General features: G+C 39.2%; 1 protein-coding gene across 1 annotated transcript in view; it reads right to left on the minus strand.

Annotated features, from left to right (window-relative positions):
* Positions 1 to 17,345: 17,345 nt before the first annotated feature.
* slc6a11b (solute carrier family 6 member 11b) overlaps positions 17,346 to 24,631 on the minus strand; it is a 29,843-nt gene continuing 22,557 nt past the window's right edge. The window contains exons 12-15 of the mRNA XM_048172471.1: positions 23,841 to 23,943; positions 23,104 to 23,204; positions 22,843 to 23,013; positions 17,346 to 19,304 (exon numbers count right to left, since the gene is read on the minus strand). Coding sequence (XP_048028428.1) covers positions 19,155 to 19,304; positions 22,843 to 23,013; positions 23,104 to 23,204; positions 23,841 to 23,943 — 525 coding nt within the window. The 3' untranslated portion in view covers positions 17,346 to 19,154. The remainder of the gene's footprint in view (positions 19,305 to 22,842; positions 23,014 to 23,103; positions 23,205 to 23,840; positions 23,944 to 24,631) is intronic.

The raw sequence follows: 24,631 nt of genomic DNA on the forward strand, positions 1-24,631 counted from the left end.
TGTGCAAGAAAAAATATCCATATTTAAAACTTGAATATTTCAAATATTTAAAAAAAAAATAATAATAATATAAAAAAAACTTTAAAAACTAAAATAACTAATTTCCGACAGACAGCCGTACACATCGATTTATGACTACCTGACGCGTGATGCATTGATAGAGCAAAACAAAACAGAATTAGAAGGACAAAATGAGAAATTTGAAAGAGAAATGTTTGAGGATTTCAGTATAAGAGAAGAGGAGCTTGAGCTTGTTGCACAGCCCTATCTGTCTGAAGCTTACGATACTCCTACATCACGTCATGCGTTACTCTTTTGGCCAAAGTCAACGCCGTTCTGCCATCTGCTAGTTATTTAAGCTTTTAAAGTTTTAAATATGAGCATTTTTCTTACACAAATGCACTGATTCAGTTCAGAAGGCCTTTATTAACCCCTGGAGTCATATGGATATCATTTATGATGGATGTTTGCAATTTTTTGGGCTTCAAAATCTCAACATCTATTCACTGCCATAATAAAGCTTGAAAGAGCCAAGACATTATTTAATATAATTCTGATTGTGTTCATCTGAAAGATGATAGTCATATACACCTAGGATGGATAGAGGGTGAGCAAATGGGATAATTTTCATTTTTTGGGTGAACTATCCCTTTAAAGCTTCGGTTAGAGCTAAAGCATTCGTCACGGTCACACTTTAGTTTGGGAAACACATATTCACTATTAACTACCACTTTTGTCACAATAAACTCTGTTTTTGTAAATGATTTTTTTGTAAAAAGAAATTAAATTTCTGTCATTAATTACTCTCCCTCATGTCGTTCCACACCCGTAAGACCTTCATTCATCTTCAGAACACAAATTAAGATATTTTTGATGAAATCTGAGAGGTTTATGACTCGTCCATAGACAGCAAACTAATTTTGCAATTTTGCATAGACTACAAACTAATTTACTGCATATAATTAGTAAGTAAGGTAGATTTGTAGCGTTTAAGTTTAGGTATAAGGGATGCAGAATATGCAGAATTAATGCGTGCTTTATAAGTACTAATAAACAGCCAATATACTAATAATATGCAAGATAATAGTGAGAATTGGACCCTAAACTAATGTGTTACCTTGTTTATTATACGCTGAAACACCTAAATGACATTTGTGGTGATTTATACAAAAGTTTTGAATGAAGATTGTAAACATCTGACTTCTTTGATATGGAAATAACAGACGGATCCTCCATCATAAAGCATTTATTCTGACTTTATGCAGCAACTAAAATATGTAATTTCACTGTTTCTTACTGTACTTGAGTCTGCCCATTTGTCTATCAAAAGCCACCTCTTTGTGCGATCCTTTGAAGCCTTTTGCTTTCATTCGCTTAAAAATAGATCTTCAAGAAGAATGGCCAGCAACATCAAACTGGAGATTTGTATGGAGAGAGCGAGTGTCCCTCGGGCTGCGCTGCCTTTGACCCATGAAACGACACTTCTCACGGGAGGCTGAGGGGAGCGCCGGGGCCCGGAGACATTTCACCCTGCTTTTCACAAGCACTGCAGGCAACAAGACACCAAACGACCTTGTACGTCTCCATCCCGTTGCACTTCTGACCCAGAGATCCATAGTTCATCTGATCGTGTAATAGCTTTTATGGATCGGATGTGAATTGACGGTTCAGTATGACACATGAGGAAATGTGTGTAAATAACTGTATGCGTTCATTCTGATGTGCCTTCAGGACCACATTTTAAATCTCAAGCACATGCACAACGTTGCAGCATTTTTTCCATTATGTGGAAAATGGTCTTTTTCCCCCATTTCCCCCCACACATTGTTCAGTTACTATAGAAACCCGAGCCGGAGAATTCGCTGCAAACTGAGGGCTGACAGACGCCCGTGAGAGGACAATCACCCAACCTAAAGTGCCTCAGATTTGTTGTTTATGCCGACTAAATTTTGCTACACATTTGGATTTTGTATTTTTTAACAGAAAAGGACACTGATTTTTTTCATTCTGAAGTATTTTTTTCTCTCTCTCTCTCTCTTAACATTTATGTAGCACGGCTAGGAAAGATTATAAATAGCTCTGGAGCCTAAATTTGGTAAGCCCCTCTCCAAATTCCGGTTTGCTTTCCTGTTCTGCTGTTCATCAGCATTTCGTTACCTGACACACTATGTGCCCTGGAGTTACTATAGCAACACTGCACAAGATAGTCCTTCACATGCATGGCTTTGAAATCCAGGAATAATTTCAGAGTTTCAGACGCGTTTAGAGAAGCTTTAATGTGAAATAAAATACTTAGGATGTCACTGGAGAAAATACTATTGCGTTTATGCCTTTGATGTTGCCACTGCAGGCTTCAAGAGATTGGCGCACCAAAAAATAGCTTTTTAACAACAACATTTCTTGTGTTTGCTGCCCTCTGCTGGCTGATTTCCACTGCTCTCTCTCTCTCTCTCTCTACTGCCTACAGTCTTTCTTCTAGAAGATGGAGTTGCAATGAAATAACATTGATGGTCACACGTCAGTCATAAGCAAATATTCATTAAAATACTCAAGTATCACGCTAATTTTGGATTCCAAGAGGAGAGAGAAATCTAGGAATGTTTATCAGTAGCCGTTGTGATTATCAACGTGACTGTCAGCAAATGTTACTGCAATTATCAAAGATAATAATGATGAGTGGATGATAATCACAGGAATAACGGCGAGTCATCTTTATGTGAGATTTTGCTAGTTAACAAAAGAGACTGAATCTTATTCTCTCAGTTTGCTGACGCAAGTCCTCCGTCTTCTCTCTCTCTCTCGGCCCCATTCCTGAGGTGAGCAGAGATATTACTGTCAGACATCAGCGTATGAATGAATCAAACACTGTTAACTCGAGCTCCTCATGTAATTAATTCAGCTTCAGCATCCTTACAAAATACAAATCATTTCACCCTCCTGAGAATTTAGGTCAGGCCTGGGAATCAACATTTGGACATCTTTGCAACAGAGAATACTAGACTGAATTATTCAGAAAAGTAATTGAAAAGAGATAAAATATAAAAATATGGAATATCAAATCGATATGAAGAGAGATCACAGCAATGCCAGAAACATTAAAAAGTAGCACTTGAATGTTAAAGGGTTAGTACACACAAATTAATTACTCTCCCTCATGTCGTTCCACACCCGTAAGACCTTCGTTCATCTTCAGAACACAAATTAAGATATTTTTGATGAAATCTGAGAGGTTTATGACTCTTTCAAGGTCCAGAAAGGTACTAAAGACATTGTTAAAACAGTCATGTGACTGCAGTGGGTCAACCTTAATGTTATGAAGAGACGAGAAAACTTTTTGTGTGCTAAAACAAAACGGAAATAACAACTTTATTCAACAATCTCTTCTCTGTCATTATCTTACGCAGGTGGCACACAGTGAAGCTTCCGTGTTTACGTCCGAATGCCGGCTCAGTATTGGCCAAAACTGGTCACGTGATCAGCACGACGCATGCATGTGATGCTGACGCAGGAGCCGGCCAATAATAAGTCGGCGTTCTGATGGAGAACCTGGAAGCGCTGGACGTAAACAACGAATGAGAATGACACAGAAGAGAAGAGATTGTTGAATAAAGTTATTTTTGTTTTGTTTTTGCGCACAAAAAGTATTCTCGTCTCTTCATAACATTAAGGTTGAACCACTGCAGTCACATGACTGTTTTAACGATGTCTTTAGTGCCTTTCTGGACCTTGAAAGTGTTGATTATATTGCTGTCTATGGACGAGTCTCCTCTCGGATTTCATCAAAAATATCTTAATTTGTGTTCTGAAGATGAATGAAGGTCTTACGGGTGTGGAACGACATGAGGGAGAGTAATTAATGACAGAAATTAAATTTTTTGGTGAGCTAACCCTTTAAATTTATGTTTTATTGTTCATTATACAAAAACAGGATTGCAGAAGCCATGTCATACTGTTACTGTTATGGATCTGATGTGGAACAACTGGATTGCTGAAAGCTAAATCAGGTGATCACTTTCTAACATAAGCATGCTTACCTGCAACGACTCTCGAAATAAGATGCAAAAACAGATTTTGTGACAAGCGATGACACTGACTCTTCATGTCACCCTCATGTTTTTCTGAGAGCAGAATGCATATGACTCTCTCCTGCGTTCAAAAACAGAGTGAAATGGGATGAAACAGAAAGCAGGTCTCATGTTTTTCAAAGGTAGATTTCTTGACACAGCATCTTAAAAGTACACTGTTCATAGCGTGAGATGCTGAAAAACAGCGAGAGGCCAAAGACTGCTGTATGCACGTGTGCACAACCACTAATTCTGTTTAAGGCCAGTTCACTCCCAGCATTTATTTAGATGTTATTGATCAAAATACATCTTTAACTCTTCCAATCCAAAGTACAGATCCGTGCACACTCTTAACGGCTTTCGTTGCGCTGTGGACGAGGATTCGATTAGAACTACAAACACAAATAAAAAGTGTTTAAAAACTACAAAAATGACAGGTGTGCGAGACCAACGGTTAAGATAAAGGGGTTTGAGTGATTAATAATCAGTACCTAATCTGATGAAAAGACATTTAATAAATGTCATCCACATTATATTTCATCTGCAACAGCATTGTGAACTTTTATAACGATGCATTTGGTCGTCAACTTTTAAATGCATCATTATGAAAACGTGAGGAGAGTTCTCTATATGAAAGACCTATGAGTGGCAGATCAACGTGCGACTACATTTCTCTCCGAAATGGTAGGAAATTAAATTTAATTGAATGTGGAGGATTTTAAGTGCGACAAGATGATTGACAGAGCACTTTAAACTGTTACAGGTCACATGTAACTAAGCGACAGAACGTCCATTAAAAACACAATTATGATGAAGTAGAACGTCTCAAAGCTTCTGCTACACACTCAAAAGTATGTACTTTTTCTTCACAAAGATGCAGCAGTTGTAAGCTAATGTGATCATCAAACATTAAACAACATATTCATCAAAACTGACTAACGTTACTCAATGAGGAGTGTTGATGGACTCGAGCTACTTCTGTGTTTTGATCATCGTTCTGAATCTGATCCGGACAAAATCTTTATTTATTTATTTACAGAGTTGTAAAGTATTTGAGTAAATGCATTTAGTTACTATACTTGAGTATCGTTTTGTCCACTCTGTAATTTTACTGAGTATCAAAGATATTAGCAACTTTTACTCTTTACTTGACTACATTTTTGAATAAGTAGGCTATAAGTACTCTTTATTACATTTTGCGTGGCACCTAACTTTTCTGCAGCAAGTTATTTCTGCTACAAAAAGAAGCAATATTGCCATCTACAGGGCATTGCAAGTACTACATTACTCACCCAAACTGGTCAGCAAGGCTACTTTACGTTAATGCGTTAAAACTGGCACATCCAGGCTTTGATTTTTTTTAATTTTACTGAACATTATTATTATTTTTTTTTTTGTTATATTGAGAGCTTTTTGAAGGATATTGATTTACTTATGCTCTTTCTGAGCACTTAACTGCGACTTGATTGTCTAAAGACATTTAAGAGGCTGTTTTGTCAACCTTGATTTGTTGCAATTTTATTTTGATTATAGGAAATAAATATGATTGCTTTTCTCACAGATCAACTGTTTCTTGTGTTTCACTGGTGTTAGTAAAATGTAAACGCTGGCAGGGAAAGGGTTAATACCAGGTACTCTTTATCTATTTAATGGTTTCCACAGTAATGTAATGTTTTTGAATATTCAGCATGTCCAACATGTTCTCCAACCAATACGCATATATAGGTAATTTGTCACTTCCCTGAAATATGACCCATAGGAGCATTTACTGAAGTTACGCCCCTATCGACAATGGGACACTTTCATTTTAATGAATTGTTCCCTTTTATCTGCGTCATATTTTGTGTTTCTCGTAGCTCAATTGGCAGAGCATTGCAATATATGACAATATGCAATCATGCAATCGTGGGTTCAATCCTAGGGAACGCATGTGCTCATAAAGTGTATGCACTATAAATCACTAAGGGTAGGTTTAGGGGTGGGGTGGGTGTAGTCGTTAATAAAAAAATTAGTTTTGCTAAATGGAAATAGGACAAATTGTGTAAAAAGTCCACATATTGCATTTAAATGAACACGCATTTAGATTGGCTTTCATTATTTTTACGCAAGCTAGAGGGCGCATGACTTTAAAATGTAAATATAGGTCGTAATAAGGTGCTTGAAAAAATCTACACAACAGTCTGATTGACTTGAAAATGGGCATGCACTGGCCTTGTCCAAGTTGCCATGATGGTAAAGCGATTGTCCACTTGGTGGTGCTATAACAGGAAAAAAACATGAAAATGGCTATAACTACGCAATCGTTAGTGCGATTGACTTGACAAATGGCATGCAGTGTCTTGGTCGAAGGTGCCATGAATGTCTATGAGGACCTTCGAGTCACTCAAAAAACATGGCTGCCATTGGCCTATGAAATTTGAGAACCTGTTAGACCAGGTTAACGGAGGCCATTCAAAACGAAACGTTGTGGGCCTGTTTGACTCTTGACTCTAGCGGTCTGTGTGAAGTATGAAAGAAATCAACCACCAGGTGGTGCTACGTATCACACATAAACAATATTCATAGCATATGTTGAATCTCCTCATTCTCTGTAACTTTGCCTTAAAGGGATAGTTCACCCAAAAATGAAAATTTGATGTTTATCTGCTTACTCCCAGGGCATCCAAGATGTAGGTGACTTTGTTTCTTCAGTAGAACACAAATGATGATCTTTAACTCCAACCGTTGTGGTCTGTCAGTCGCAGAATGCATGGCAATGGGAACTCCATCTATAAGAGTCAAAAAAACATGCACAGACAAATCCAAATTAAACCACTCTGGTTTAACTCTGATGATGGAAGTGATCTCTCACGTGTATATGTCAATGATTGCGAGCGATCACTTCTGGCATCAGAGCGCGATCAGACCTCACTAATCGAGTGCTGAACGCAGTTGGACATTGTGGTGTTTTAGAGGTAAAAAATTATATAAATACTGTTCGGTTTCTCTCACAAACTGATCGTTTCATGTCTTAGGACATCAATGTGTCGTGATGAGCCGCAGGGTTTAATTTGGATTTGTCTGTGCATGTTTTTTTTACTCTCATAGACTTTATACGACTGACAGACGGCAACGGTTGGAGTTAAAAATCATCATTTGTGTTCTACTGAAGAAACAAAGTCACCTACATCTTGGATGCCCTGGGGGTAAGCAGATAAACATCAAATTTTCATTTTTGGGTGAACTATCCCTTTAAGGTCCTAGATATTTCACTAAACCTTATTAGGTCAATAATTATCAAAAACTGTTGAACTTTACCATTTGGATAGCAATAACAGGATCATCAAGAAAATGGCCATCTCCAAATGTACCCAAAAGCCTATAAATCTTAAATGCTTTCATGTCGGCCTAGACCCTAACACCATAGATGGCATAAAGGTCTTACTACACTTGAACACCGATAAATAATGCTTGCAGCTTTAATCTTTTACTTACTTATTATTCGAGTTTTAGGAAAACACTTACTCCATTATGTTTTCTTTTCTGCATGTTTCTGTCTATTCTCTGTCTGTCCGTCTATGTAACTCCTGTTCTCCATGAACTGTGCTGAGCTCAAGGGCAGCGATGTAAGAGGCACTGGGACAGGCTCGTCCCGCTGACCCTCAGCCTGCTTATCATCTCTGCTGGATGTCATTTGCATTCCATTAGAGCTCACTCATTCTCCCTTTCTCTGGCTCTTTCTGCCGCCAAAGCCTCATCACTTGCATTATGCAGCAGAATCATTTCATACGCCTCTGCATACGCCAGTCGCTCCGAATACGCAGTGCCAAATCAAGCACATGCTTCCGGAGGAAAAAGGGAGGAAATGCTCTGATTAGCGATTATGTATGATTAGAGCCTGGATGTGTGGATTTTGGTGCTTTTCACTAAAATGGAGAGAGAGACAGAGAGAGAGAGCGCCCTTCCTAAACATAAGTCTCAAAAATTTAAACAAAGAAACACATACTGAATATTTTCAAATGCAAATTAAATATTTGTTGGAAAACACAAACCTGATTCCCCATGCTGGTCTGGTTAAAATATCAGTATGTTAAATGAAAAGTTCACCAAAAAATCATGTCATAAGTGATTCAATTTTCAAGGAAGAGATTTTTAGAATTGGTTGCTCTGGTCATATTGGTTTATATTGGTCACTCTTTTTCATACAATTACAAAGAAATGAATCTAAAGAGTTTAAGCTTCAAAAAGGATGTAAAGGCACAATAGATAATAAAATGATATTCCTTGTCTTTTGAAGCTATATGATAGCATCGTGTGAGAAACAGACTGAAATTTGAATAGTTATAAGGACACAAATTGCAAACATCTTTAGACAATGCGTTGGGAATTGTCACAGCTGTAATCAGTTGGTGAAATAGTGTGACAGTAAATTATGTTTTAAGCCTGATGCACACTGACTGGATGAAACAAGATAAAACAACTCTGGTTATTCAATAATGTGTACCTTTAGCATTCTTTTTACAAAAAGGAGACAAGTACTTTATTGCAGAAAATAAGTATCGGCAGATAAAAGCAATTATTTTCACTGCTGGCCACCAGCCGATGATCAGGGCTGATTATATCCTGTCAATCAAGAGGGGGTGGAAAAATGTGTCAGACTGCAACTCATACTGCGTATGAAGAAAATGTCTCTTGTGTTGAATTAAGGGCTGTCAAAGTTAACACGACAATAATGCATTAAGAGTTAAAAATTGCGATGCTAAAGCAGGCTCTATCTGACCCCATGAATCACCCGTAGTTCAAGCCAGGAGTTGAAAATGGGTGTTTTCAGAGAACTCAGAAGTGACACGAGTCTGGAACAGAGTGAATACAACAAAAACAAACAACAAAAATGACCTGGGGATGAAGGGGACTGGATCAGTGACTAAAAAGGGAATGGAGGGATCAGGAGAAGATGAGGATGAAATGGAGGTTAGGATGGACATAGATGATACAAATGGGAGTATGGGAACAAATAAGAGGAAAAAGGGGAGGCAGGATGACTCGGAGAGTGCAGTCGATAGTGAGAGCGAAAATGCAATAAAGGAAAACAGCCAGGAAGGATTAAGGATTATAATGACGTTTAAAGGAGAAGGTGTTTCTAAAATAAAACCATTCATTTTGACAAAAGAACTTGCCCTACTGGCGTCGCCCAAGCTCCTTGCCCTGCCGGCGCCACCAAGCGCCTTGTACAGCCGGAGCCACCAGAGCTCCTTGCCCACGAACCCGCCACAGCCTCCGTTGAATTCCCCCAAGAATCCCCGTGGTCATCTACGGACTCTGTCCCGCCATGGCCCCCCACGGCACCTGACCTGCCATGGTTGCCCGAGCCACCTGACCTGCCATGGCTTCCCGAGCCACCTGACCTGCCGTGGCTTCCCGACACTCCTGACCTGCTGTGGCTGCACGACTCTCCTGATTCACCTTGGTGTCCCAAGGGCCCCGAACTGCTATGGCCGCCAACGGCCTCTGACCCGCCGTGGCTGCCCATGGCACCTGACCCATCGTGGCTGCCCGAGTTCCTGGAACCTGCATTGGAGACCCCGTTCCCGTCTGCCTTCAGATCTCCAATGCACCCCCCCCCCCCCCCCCCATCTGTGCCATTTACACCGCGAGGACGCGCCTTCCGGAAGGGGGGCATTATGTCACGATTTCTGTCTGGACTACACTTCCCATAATCCTCCCTGCCTGTCACATGCACACTCCACACCAATCATCATTTGCCACATACACCTGTAGCTTGTTATCTGGACTATTTAAGACTCACTCACACACCACCTCATTGTGAAGTCTTGTTTACCATGTGTACAATTCTGAGCGTTTATATCCTGCCTGTCTGCCTGTCTGCCTGTCTGCCTGTCTGCCTGTCTGCCTGTCTGCCTGTCTGCCTGCCTGTCTGCCTGTCTGCCTGCCTGCCTGCCTGCCTGTCTGCCTGCCTGTCTGCCTGCCTGTCTGCCTGTCTGCCTGTCTGTCTGCCTGTCTGCCTGTCTGTTGTTGATCTTGCCTGTTACCCATTTACGATTCCTTGCTGCCTGCCTTTGGACTGTATATTGTTTCCCGACCTGTGAGTGATATCTGCCTGTATCCCGACCACAACTCTGCCTGTCCCTTGCTGTCCCTGTTTGTTCCCGTTTGACCCTGCCTGTACGACCACGCTCACTTTTAATAAAGCTTGCACATGGATCCCTGCCTGAGTCTCGCTCCATTACAGTTCTGTGTTACATATTTTTAGTGATTTATGCCGCTAATTTATGCCTACCACAACTATTTTTGGCCAGGGACACAATGTTGCTGTCAGACCAATGTTTGCTGGGAAATTGCACAGAAAAGGACAGAAAATATCCAAATGATAAAAGTGGCAGAAACACACCGGGAATCAATAAAGGAAGGCCTAAACAAGTCAGGAAACAAGATGTGGTACATTCTGATATTAACCATCCTTCAATGGAACGCAAGTAGTCTCATAGTTGTGACACTGCCACAGTAAAGCCCTGCATGACGCCCACTTAAGAAAAAAAAATTCATTGCTTATGTGTATGTGCTATGTTTGTATATTTATAGTTTTTTTTCTTAATTTATGTTTTTGAAAATTTACACATGCATATTTTTGAGGACTTTTGTTGGCCTCTAAGGACTCTTATTATGGTGGGCCTACCAATAAGGAAGGAAGGGCGGCCATTTTAAAGGGGAAGTTTTTGGTGTTTGGGGAGGTGGCTTGTTCTAGGCTAACCTCGATGTAATTGTCCAAAAGTGATCTCTGGGAAGAGACATTTGTATATTAGACTTTGGAGCCTTTTCATAGGGGCATGCTCTGGTCTGGGATATACATTTTGGACTATACTCTGGAGATTTTATACAGCCGGAGGATAACCTGTTTTGTGGGGCCTTGAACCAGTGGATTTATATTTTTTCTCTTTTTGGGGACTTTGTTTTTTTCATCAGGACTTTAAATTCCCTACATACCCCAAAGCAGAAAAGGACGGTTGAGTATCTTTATCATTATTTTTTTGCTTGAAAGGACTGTTGGGCAGCAAGCCTACTTCTGAACCTTCGTTATTTGATTATTTCATTTGGGTTTATAAAAGAGTCAACCGATTGTGTTACGTTTGCCTGTGTCTAACAAGTGTATACTTTGTCTTACTTTACCTCATATCTTCAACACAGCATTGTTTTGGGATTTTGCTTTGTTTGCAGTTGTGTTTTTTTCCATGCTTTACATTCTTGTCCAATCAGTAAAAGGTAACAATAGTCAAAACCCCTTGTGATGATGACTCAACCTTTTTTTTTGTAGAGAGTTTGAGTTGTAATATAGTGCATGGCCAGGAATTTTTCTTAATAATATGAAGATTAAACCTGACGTGATATGCATTCAAGAGACTTGGTGAACACCAAATAGAGATTTCTGTATAAACGATATACCAGTGTAAGGAGAAATCGAGAAAATGGAAGAGGTGGACATTTATTTAATTAGGTTTATCATATAAGAAGTTGGGTAAAGGTAAACAAATAGAATATATAAAAGTGGAAATATGGGTGGGAAATAGTTGTCATAGTCTAAGGATTTATAAATAATAGAAGGTTTGGACAAAGTTATTTGGTGTTAGGATTTCAGTGCACATAAATCCATATGGGGTGCAAATGTCAAAGACACAAATGGGATGGTGGTTGAGGAGTTAACGGATTTAAAGATCTTGGTTTGTATGAATGATGGTAGTTACACTCAAGATGAGATTAACAAATGTAAGAAATCAGCATTAGATTTAACTCTGATTTCAGCTATATTAGGAGGATATATAAACTGGGAGATATTAGAGGAATGTACAATAGGAAGCGATAACTATCCAATATTACAGTAAGTACAATCATAATGAAATAAGAAAGAGAAATCAGGAAAGGGCTGGCAAGTGGAGTTCTGAAAATGCTAATTGAGAAGATTGTTTAGGAATGACGGATGAGGGAATGAAATAAATAACTGAAAGCAACATAGAAATAATTGACTCAAAAACAATTACAGTTTATAAGAATATTTATCTTTGGTTGCGATTTTAAAGAATGAAGGGGAATTACCAGGTAGCTGAAAAGGGAGCTTGAAAAATTCCTATAAGGAAACCAGGGAAGACTGTCCTCTCACAGGGAAAGACCCAAATCTCCCAATAAATTATAGACCAATAGCATTGACTGGCCACTTATATAAAGTAATGGAAAAGATGATGACGGATAGACTAATGCATCTAGAGAAAGAAAATTTTTCTCTCAAGAGTGGCTTTAGATGTAGAAGAGGAACAATGGATCCTATAGAATGTTTGGAAACAGACATCAGACGTGACGTGGCATCACTGTAGCGCCTCAGTTCAAGTCTTTTCTTACACTTTAATAAGTTAAGTTATAGCATGAATAAACATGAATGAACATCAAAAGGTATGTTTAAAAACAGTACAATTTACTGTAATGTGTCATGCGTCATGTAATCACAGTGTATTAAACGCAAAAAGATGTCAATAAAACAGCTTGTCACAGTCTATTAGTTAGCTATAATGAACATTACAAATGAGCTTATATATGGTTAATCAAGTCGTATATAAACATTTCAGTTTTTATTTGAGTGTAATTATATCTGAAAATAACTAGCAGTTGAATATAATAGTTTGGGATCTGTTTTTAATTTTAACTTCTAATATTATAGTAATGTACCAAATAAGAGGGTTCCCTGTATAGTTTACAGCAGAGATTGTTTTGTTTTTTCTTAAGAAAATCAAAATGATGGTATCGGCAGATATCATTCTGAATAATCAGCTATCGGTAGACAAATTTTGTAGGCCTGTCGGTGCATCTCTACCACACATACACTACCCCACAGAGGCTTCTTCTTCTTCTACTTCTTTTGAATTTAATGGCGGTTGGCAAACAAGCTTTGGTGAATTTCTGCCACCTACTGGGGTGGAGTGTTAAGCATTGACATAGAAGGGAAAGAAGACAAAAACTTATAAATTATCCTAATAAAACTTGTTTCTTAAGATATTTTACTATTTAATTTCTCACAATCCCCATGTGAGCAGGCATCCACAAAAAGAAGATGTTTATTCCTAGATGTTGAATTCGGAACAGGTTCTGGGTTTTTTTCCTGGGTTTTTTTTTCTTGAGTCAGATTTTCCTTTTTTCCCCAGCTATTTCAGATTATAAGGCTTGATAAAGTATCAGAGCAAATAAGACTTGAAGCAAATGAGCCTCTTCCACCTATTAAAGGGCCAATTGAACTGCAATCAGTTCTGAGGAATATGTTAATATCATGTTTCTCTTTTGAGAATAAGGTGGTTTTTAATTTGTCCCATCCACCCAAACAAAATTTGGGTGATTGGGACAGTGCTTGAAGGCATTGCTAATTAAGAAAATGATTAACCTGGCAATAGAGAACCATTGTATGCTCTGAACTGGTGCTTCTCAACATCTTAATTTATGCAACCCATGACAGTTACACATTTTTACTGATTTTGTTGCAGTTGTACATCGTATTCATGTTTCCATGGAAGGTTTGTGCAATATAATAGATATGACAATTTACCCCAATACACTAACTAAACTTAACCTAAAACTAAGCAATGACCTTACAATACATTCTTAACTTTAAGCTATTGCAGAGTAGAATGGCACCAGTGAGAGATGTAGAAAGAAAGCAAAAGAGAAAACACAGGGAAAAAACAACAACAACAAAAAAAACACCAATAATAAAAAATACAATGAGTGGATTGAGGAAAGGATGAAGGGGCCACAAGGAGAGCGAAACCAACTCTGCAGATGCGAGTGAAGGAAGTTGTAAAGGGCTATAAGCACATTGTTGGAAGAAAGTCCCGCATTCCTTAAGAGGATGAGGTTCAGCTAGCAAAGCTAGTCAAAGATCTGAGCAAGAGAGGGTTCCCCATGAGAAAACCAGAAATACAAGTTCTTGCCACCCAATTTGCAGAAGCCAATGGAATCTAGGTATTGCCCGCAGAAAGGCAGTTCACTACTGTTTCAAGGCTTTCTAAGGATAAACCCAGGCCTCAGTATAAGGAAGCCGGAGGCATCTCTTAAAGATTTCTCTTCTATAAGAAAATGGTTTGCTTCTTACAGCGATATTATTACTGAGGGGAGAAACAACAACATTGCAAGCGTGTCTCAGTGCAGCAGGAGAGTATGGGTTGCTACTTGTCATATTCAAAGGCAAAAGGCTTTGGGCTGAATGGTGTTTTGGACCACCTATCAATATATCAGAATACCAGACAATGGATGAAATGGATGAATGGGGTGTTTTTGGACTGGGGAAAGCACTTTATAGCTCACCTGCTGTTAAACCCATGACGAAATGTGTTATACGTTGGTTCTGTTGTTGTTGTTGCCGCTGTCTCCTTTTCCTCTTGTAGGATTGGTCCTGGACATAATGTGTAATCCTGGCTGTTGGTTGTTGGACCAGAAAAGAGCCCGGGACTATAAATTCCCCTGGTATTCCACTGGAGGGAGTTCTCTGCCTCTTTGATTGTTCATGACTTTGTTGTGGTACTGTATGTTAGCTGGTGGACATGTAGTGCGACAGATTGTGATTTCTGCTCTAACAGAGTGCTGTTAGCCACTTTTGATATTGTATGATCCTTATGTCTAGAACATCAATGTCTTGTTGGTCATGTCGGTAACTTCTTAATTATTTTGGGAAGCCGTAAAGGGTGAGTGCCTTTTTTTTTTTTTTTTTTTTTGTAGACCAAAAGGCCATTACTTTTAAATAAGGATATAGGGTATGTTATTTTATGTGTTGTTTCTTTTATTTTGATTTGTAGGGAAGGTAGTTCTTTTGTGGGAAAGTTAGTTTCTGTTTGTTTATTGTTTTGGCATTGGCTCACCCCTGAAGATTTTGCTTCCGAATTCTTTTCTTTCTTTTTTATTTTTTCAAGAATAATTTTGTACACTCAAAAAAAAAAAAAAAAAACGCATTGAAAATGAACAAGAGAACAAGAAAATAAAATAAAAATTAGTAGTCAAGAAGTATTGTTGTGTCATTTATGCTACACCCTGACCTAGACCAGGGATCGTAACATAAATTGGGGGCTCGTCCGGGATTTGGGACCTCTCGCAGCCCAAGCGAGAATCATACCAGGGATTGTAATACCTGCCAAATGAAGATCCCTGTTCACATGTGCTTCTGCTTGATGGACAGCCATGTGTTTAACACAGAGTTCCTTACTCTTATGAGAGACAACAATATGCATATTGTGTGCTTCTCTCCTCATACAGCACATTCTCCAGTCAGCTAACAGCACATTCTTTAAAAGCGTCGCTGGAGCCTGGAGGTCCAGATCTACACCAGAGAGAATGGTGGAAGGAAGCTGCAGAGACCCATCCTCCTGCCACAAAATGCACAAGCAGGCTTTAGGGGTAGTGGATCTACCCACTAGATCCCGTCCATATAGACCAAGCTCTTTTTTTCTCATTTGATGAAATGCAGCACCTGAGGCATTCAAGACCACTAATTATTCTCACCCAAGCGTTCTTCAAGAGTCCAATCTACCACTACACATAGGGAAATATACAGTATGTGACACAGATATTATAACACCACCCAAGTGTCGAGTCGAGTCTGAAGTCATTTCAGGTCGTGTCCGAGTCAAGTCTGAAGTGTATTAAAATGCAACTCGAATCCGAATCACTAACTCGAGTGCCCATCTCTGGATATACCCATCTGTGAGCATGCTACCATGAGTAAGTGGTCAAAACCCCTAAGCTTCCACACCTCACAAGGGACACACATTTTGAATATGTGGCAAGCAAATCCAAAGGAATAGGAAAACAAACAACCCAAAAAACAAAAATCCAAAAAAGCCAAGAAGGAATAGTCATGTGTGGTTTTTTTTGCAGCAATTTGGGGACACAGAAAACACTAAAAAAAGCAAAGGAATGGTTCTCATGTCTTATCTTATCTGGGTATTGTGGTTTCATGACTTCTATGGAGAAGATGATGATGATAATGATGATGACACCGCCTTCACCTGCAATGACTGTCTGTTTTTGGTCTGATCAAGGGTCAATTAAATGTGTTTTTTAAACAGTTTACTAAAAGAAGAAAAAAAAAAAAGGTTTTGGGTCAGTTTTACATAAATGTTTTTAATAAATTTTGGACCTGAAGCGTCTTTCTGTCCTTTTATGTTTTATATATTCTTTTTATAATCTCAGTGAAGTCATTAGGCATTCAATGATGATAGCCATGTTTCCACCGCAGGAACTTTCCCCAGGATCTAGGGACTTTGGTGTGGTACTCAGTGTGTTTCGACCACAGGGACCAGGGTCTAAATGAAGTTCTGGCTAATAATTCCCCCTCAGAAAGTCCCTGCTCACGAGGTAGTACTTTTTCAAAGTTCAGGAACTTTCGAGGGTGGGACTTGGATGCTGAACATGCTGAATGGTTGAGCTCATGCAGCATTTTGATTGGTTGACCCCATGCACCATTTTATTTCAACCACCATTTTTAAAAGTCTGTTGTGGTACGTGCAGTAAGAGTTGTTTGCTATTCAAATCAACAATGGAGTTTAAAAACTATAACCAACGACGAGGTTCAGGCTTTATTAAGCTTATATGTGGAGGAAAAAATCCAGTGGGAATGGGAAAGTCCCGTGCAGTCCTACGTCACCAGACTATTTTGCCTAATCTTCACGGTACTCTAGACTGCGATGGAAACGCAGACAGTAACAGGTCTGGGACAAACTGTTATGGGTAATTTCGGTGGAAACGCGGCTTAAGATGGTACTGTATATGGTTTAACCAACTAGTATGTGGTCTAACTCTTTGGCCTGATTTCACAGACAGGGCTTAGATTAAGGCAGTATTAGGCCTTAGTTCAATTAGGACATTTAAGTAGCTTTTATAATCATGCCTTAGAAAAAAAAATCATTACTGGTATGCATCTTGAGACAAAACAATGGCACTGACATTTTAAGATATGTCAGTGCTAGTTGCTGTCAGTTAAAACAGTTTAAACATATATCTTAGTCTGGGACTAGATTTAAGCCTTGCCTGTGAAACCGGGGGTTCATGTTTTTAAAGCCACTGGCAGTGACCTTGTGGGTGAAAATAAGGTCATGTGAGTATTTCTCTTTTTCTAGCTAGGCTCACTGGTGTTAGCATATTGAGAGAGAAAAATACACCACCATCTAATACCTTCCCAAAATGTTACACTTACATTAGTACAGAAGTGATTGTTTACTTTTAAGCAGCTAAAATGAATGAGACACCCAAACAAATCTGCCCCTTTTTAACTTTTATTTTTAAAAATGAGTAAGCACACAATTCATATGTCCTGTGAATACCAAAATCTGTGTAAACAGCACATATAACAATTCCATCATATACTTAGAACTTGATTGTTGAATGACATATCAAAAGTCCTCAGAGAAACAGTTTTGTTTCATCAAGAAATAGTTCACAAAAAAACTAAAGAAATGTAAAAATATACATATTTCTGAAAAGTTAACCAGCTATTAAAACACAAACAAGTTTACTTGCACAAACTGATGAAGTCACGATGAAACAGACCAGACCAAAGATTGCATGCATGTGCACAGGGCTCACAGCGCATCCTGAGTGAACGACGAACAAAAAGTGCTCTTCACTGTGATAGTACATTACAGATCAGTACAGTTTGATCAAAGTACTTATGGCTGTTGAATGGCAAGGGTTATTCGAACGCATTTCCTCTGCTTCCTAATGACTTAATGGATGTCAATTACCGGGCCACAACCCCTCAAATAGACATGAAAGAACTACACTGCAAAAATGCAAATCTTGTTTTCCCTTTACCAATTAAGTTGATTTTTTTTTTCTTATTTTAAGCATAAGCTCACTACATTTTGATAATCTTTTCAATAAACATTTCTTTTCCAGTAAATTTATTTTCATTTAAGAATGTAGATATTTGTACTGGAAAACAAGACAAAAATAATGAGGAATTATTATTATTATTATTATTTTTTTTTTTTTTGTAGTGTACTTCTTTGTCTCTTGCACTTCCTCTTGGCGAAAGAGCTAGCATCCGATTAGTGGCCTTTTATACTTTGGATGGAATCAAACTTTCCACAGCAAATCTATTTATTACTGCATCCATACCATTACAAGTATATTTCACCCGAATATTCTCTACATTGTCATCATATACTCAACCTCACATCTAGCCAACATTTGCGTACGTTAATTAATGTTTCATCAATACCATTTTCTCATTAATGGCATTTTTTTAATCAGAACGTGAATGAAGACTAGATGATCAGTGAACATAGTGAGCTGTACAGATTACTTTTAAGGTGCTGTTAAGAAAAGAAATGTTCAATATGTGCACTTTTGCACAGCAAGCAGTGCGATGCCTTTCGTGTTGTCCTCACATGCAAACCATCAGACAAAAAACATCACACTATTAAGACTAAATGTACATGAACTTTAATGAGGGGTTCATGATGAGATGACTCTCTGGATCACCAGTCTGAAATAAAAACTAAAAAAATCATAGTGATAAACTGTTTGGTCTGTCACCTTCAATCAAACTCAGTTTAATTGGTGTGAAATGGCCAAGAATTCAAGCTGCGTAAGACAGCGTGGAAAATGGGCTCGCTACGTCAATCTCGCCCTGCGAGTCAATGCTAGCTGAAGGACAGCGAATCACAGCGTATCTGACAACACTGAGCCTCATCTACAAACATACAGCCAACGTTTGGAGTGGTCATCAATACATCTCCTATCCATTAGAACAGTACTCTACAGTAATCTGCACTGAGCCGAGAGGCAACGTGTAAAAACATTTCACAGCACATTATACCTCGGCTTCATTCTACACGTACAGAAATGACTAATGTGACAAAGAGTTATGCAACACGACAACAGTTTTATCTAGATTTAGATACACTCTGATACAAATCATGACGTTAAATTGTGATGTGTTACCTGTTTGTGCAAAAAAGCAACACTACAAATGTGATCATAGTTTTCTCTCTTTAAAAATAAAGGCAAAGATATTTGTTTCTTCACATTTCTGTCTGTTGTGCCGGTGATGTCTGTGTCTTGGGTTTAGAAATGTGTCTCCTTCTCTGTGATGGTGGAGATCTTGCCATCCGCCCTCATTTTGGCATCAGCATCATTGATAGCGCAAGGACCCCTGGAGCCGAGGCGTCCCCTCATTTTCAGATCAGCGCTGGGTGTGGTCAGCTTCTTGATCCTCTGCAAAATTACACCCGTATTATAATGAGCAGTCTGAGTGCATTTGTGGAACTTTTAATCACAGTTATTGTCCTGTACTTACAGTATATACTCTAAAAAGGTTCTTTATTGGCATCAGTAGCTCTGTCATGACAACTCTCTGAGTGTTTGGCATGGTAATGAATATGACAATGTTATTGACAATGATATATTTGGTCTTGGCGGAATAGATCTGCTACACTGCTGCTGTTGCTGCTGCTGCTGCTGCTGCTGATATTGCTGCAGTAATTGATGTTGCTGCTGTTATTCCTGCTGCTGCTGCTGATATTGATGCTGCTGCTGTTATTGCCTCTGCTGCTGTTATTACTGCTGGCACTGATATTGCTGCTGATGATGATATTGCTGCTGCTGCTACTGTTATTGCTGCTGCTGCTGCTGCTGCTGTTGTTATTGCTGCTGCTGTTGTTATTGCTGCTGCTGTTATTACTGCTGGCACTGATATTGCTGCTGATGATGATATTGCTGCTGCTGCTACTGTTATTGCTGCTGCTGCTGCTGTTATTACTGCTGGCACTGATATTGCTGCTGCTGATGATATTGCTGCTGCTGCTACTGTTATTGCTGCTGCTGCTGCTGCTGCTGTTGTTATTGCTGCTGCTGTTGTTATTGCTGCTGCTGCTACTGTTATTGCTGCTGCTGCTACTGTTATTGCTGCTGCTGCTACTGTTATTGCTGCTGCTGCTGTTATTACTGCTGGCACTGATATTGCTGCTGCTGATGATATTGCTGCTGCTGCTGCTACTGTTATTGCTGCTGCTGCTGCTGTTGTTATTGCTGCTGCTGTTATTACGGCTGGCACTGATATTGCTGCTGATGATGATATTGCTGCTGCTGCTACTGTTATTGATGCTGTTGTTGTTATTGCTGCTGCTACTGCTGTTATTGCTGCTGATATTGCTGCTGCTGTTATTGCCTCTGCTACTGTTATTGCTGCTGCTGTTATTGCTGCTGACACTGATATTGCTGCTGAGGGGTTGATGATATTGCTGCTGCTGCTTTTGTTATTGCTGCTGCTGTTGTTATTGCTGTTGTTATTGCTGCTGCTGATGATATTGCTGCTTCTGCAGCGCAAGTATGGGTCTTGCTACTGCCAGTACATACACAATATTCTGCAGTGAGCAAGTAAGACATGCTGCTGCTCTACAATTTAGCGTACATGAAATACCTATAGCAGATATATACAGGTGGAGCTGGGGAAGGTGGAGGATTTCTGAAAGTATCCTGCAACTGCTACAGCAAATGTTAACCATTTAGTATTTTAAGGTTGAGCAGCGAGATCATTGGCTAGTGATACAGCAGGAACCAATCAGCTGTGCCCAATAGAAAATGATACAAGCATGTTGAGTTAAGGACTTCTAACCATCTAATGTTTCATGACAGAACTTTATATTTCCATGAAGAACCTTCAACATCCATAAAACCTTTTCACTATAATCCTTAGATTATTAAAATGTTCTTCACACTGAGAAAAAAAAATGGTTCTTTTAAGAACTCATCACTGAAAGTTTCTTTGTGGAACCGAAAATGTTATTTCTATGGCATGTGTCAAACTCTGCTCCTGTAGGTCCACTGTCCTGCAGAGTTTACCTCCAACCAGTTCCAAAACACCAGCCTGGAAGATTCTAGTAATCCTGAAGACCTTAATTAGCTAGTTCAAGTGTGTTTGATTAGGGTTGGAGCTAAACTCTGCAGTATAGTGACCCTCCAGGTACTGAGTTTGAGATCCCTGTCTATGGCATTGCTGTGAAAACCCCATTTTAGAACCTATATTTTTAAGAGTGCAATAACATTGTGTGAACACAATGACAACATAACATTTTACAAGAATATTTTATGATATAAGCAAGGGTCTAAGGCAGGGTTTCTCCAATCTGGCACTGGAGGGCCACTGTCCTGAATTTAGCTCCAAGGTCTAGCTAATCAAGGTCTTCAGACTCTGAGGGTCCGTCTCAATACCCACACTTGTGCTCTTTGCACTTGACCACTTGTCTCCTTGCATGACGTATTTCCTGTATATGGCCCAAGTGGGCGCAAAGACCACTATTTTTGATTACCAGATGGGACATATGACCAGATTTACTAACAGCTAGCACAAGCGGCAACCCTGTTTTGGCATTAAAAAACTACTGCCAGGATTTACTAAAAACACGCAGTGAAAAATTAGCAAAAGTCATGGACAGTTATTTTTGCGGCACTTTTTGCATATCCATTTGTAGGAGTTTCCCTTTCAGATGCAAAATGTATTTAAATGAATCATGCAAGGTGATTTACTAAGGTTTGCGCTAGTCAATTTACTGGTATTTGCATCATTATTTACCGCCCAAAAAAGCATGTCTTAAACCAGACGCTAATTTGCACTCCTCTATGTAGATTGCGTTGGTCATTATGGAAATGATCCGGCAGCGTCTGGGGACCAATTACGCCATGTTGTAATTACAGTAGTCTCGAAATGACAACACGTGCATTATTTTCGGAGCTGTTCAAGTCCTCGGACTGGGAAATATGCATTTCAGCACCACTATCAATGGCTAAATGAACCTGCAGCGGTCAGGTAGTATAGCGGTCACGTGGTAGTGGTCAAGTGGGAGCTCTAAGAAAACTCCTATAACAAGCTGTAATCACAAGCTCTACAAGGACATGAACACTTTTTACAAGTTGAAATCACATAATTGTGGTAATTACAACATGGTGTGAATGCACCTTCAGTACTTTGTGTGCTGCCTTTACTTTTGTCATTCCATTTTCCTGCTACTACAGAGTAGTTAAATCAAGGCAAGATTACTGATTAAGAAAAAGATTTCTGCCGTGTTATACACTAACCTCATCACACAGCTCTGTATGTTTTCTGAAGCAGACACAATCAATAAGACATGGCACAATGGGGTCACGTCAGGGCAGCGCCCGCGTCGCGCCCGCGTCACGCCCACACTTTGCCATCAATTCTGTGCTACGCTCACTATATCTCTACACTCCGCAGTGCCAAAACTACTTTCATCTTCGGCATGTCACGGCACCTCAAGAGATATGATGTTTTTTTCTCTCAAGTACACACTGAAAAATATTTTCTACCTCCTATCTAAAATCATTGCCAGAAATATGAGAGGTTCAGTGGGGTGAATCAAGGACAGTGAAGTGGGTAGGAAATGATGACGCATGTCTTCAGTGATGTTTATCGGGTACAAAGAGCAATGCTGTGTATATGCTAAATAAACTAATCAAATGGATGCTCATAACTGACAGCATATCTTGACTCGAAGGTAATAATAACTACAGAAAATCAAATTTCATTTAAACCTGAAAATAAACAGAACCTTTTTGCATTTTGAAAAACTGAAAACAAAGAAACGTTATGGAGTGTCTATTTACATTAACTCCACCCACCGTTGTTTGTTTGAGCTAGATAAAACGACAAAAGAAATCTGTCTGATAACAGGATCGGTGGCGTGGACACACACAATGACCAAGTTCAAGAAGCTAGAATTGAAAAAAAGCCTTTTACCTCGCGGAAAGTTCCTTCCGTTTTCCAGATCTGGAATAGGATTCCCAGAGGGATGCAAACCATAGAGGACATGGCCATCATCCAGCCGATCCCATAACCCCAGTCTGGATACGTGTACACATTATTATACTTCAGCGGTTTGTACTTGATCAGGAAGAACAGGAAGATGCCCTGAAAAGACAATCATATGACCAAAAGCTTAGCATTTATGACTCATAGACTGTAAATATCTCAACTCTTGGTGCATCAAATTCAACTCACAGCACAGATGCCGGGTGTGAAGTACTTCCAGCACCATTTGATGAAGAAGATGGGCTTGTATCCAATCATGTCCTCAATGTTCAAATAAAACCTGTCACCACCTGAGGATACAGATCAATGATTCTGTTATTCACTTAAAATATCTCCACAAAAATACACTGTATGTATTTATGTACTACAAATATAAGACTTGAGATGGCTGTATCTCTGCTTGAAAACATTTTTCTCTGATTTGTTACATGCATTGTCTGACTCTTGCCAGCAGGTGGCATTACAGTTACAGAAATGTGATAATACTGTGAACATTGACGTGAATAATTAAAATAGAAAAGCATCCACTGGCACATGTATGTCTAATAATGACAGATTCTGATAGATTACAGCTGGTCTTGCCACATCGTGTGACAAAATGTGCTATGAGAACTTTTTTGATCTGTGTCCCACTGACAGATATGTTTTCTTGTTTTAACCACAAACTCACTTCATTTTGATGATTTTTTTTTCTTAGGTATTTTGTACTGGAAAATAAGACAAAATTACTGAGGAAGAAAATTGTTTTTGCAGTCTAACACTTAACTACCAAGAAATTAAATACCAGATTTGGAAGTTAAGGAGTGAAAATTGCATTAGAGAGCGATTATTTGGCAGAGGATGGTTAGACTATAGATGCTCAGTAAGGAAGATATTCATATTAAGTGGTGAATATTGTTATATTTCCAAACGAAGCAGTGTCTTACCATAGATCCAGCCAATGCAGATGGACTCAAAGATGGCCACAAACAACAAACACATGCCACTGGCTGCATACGAGTCAAAGAGCTGGAACACATACATGCCACCCTAACAGAGCAGAACACACAGTCAGAGGAAACACAGGACAAACATGCAGTACTGTGGCTGTAGCATGATATGTTTATGAATTTTGGGATGTTGCAACAAAAACACTGGATGGAAACGCCAAGATGCACATAAAAGATACAAAAAATGTATGTGCTCAATTGATAATTATTTATCCGATGAGAAGACATGCGCATTAACTACCAAATAAATCCCTCGATGCCCAACAAAAATCTCATCAGAGGCTGTGATTGGATAACTGGACTAACCAGCGGACCAATGGTATCGCAGCATCTCAAATGTTGGTTTGGTGGTTCTGAAACGCCTGAGTCAAAGTCTGTCATCAGAATTATTTGGTTTATTTCCCTCCAGAAGCGTCTCACACGATAATGTTCTCAAACACCAGCATCCGAACGCAAGAGAACATTTTTGTGTTCACTGTGTTTCGTCTGTTGCTCCGAGACCAACTCATTCATGATGGAGGGAAAAAGCTGACTGAAGCAACTTACATTTTGTGCCAATTTCTTAGGAAGTGACAGTTTTGTTCTCTTGAACACATGGGACAGAAATGCTGCTTTATTTGCAAATGATTTATGCCATATTCCAATTTTGCACATGTAAGGTGCACCTTGCACACTTTTTTTGTTATTCTGGTTGAAACTCTCTTCATATCTTGATCGCAATCAATAAT

Source organism: Megalobrama amblycephala, linkage group LG21, assembly GCF_018812025.1.
Source record: "Megalobrama amblycephala isolate DHTTF-2021 linkage group LG21, ASM1881202v1, whole genome shotgun sequence".
NCBI lineage: Eukaryota > Metazoa > Chordata > Actinopteri > Cypriniformes > Xenocyprididae > Megalobrama > Megalobrama amblycephala.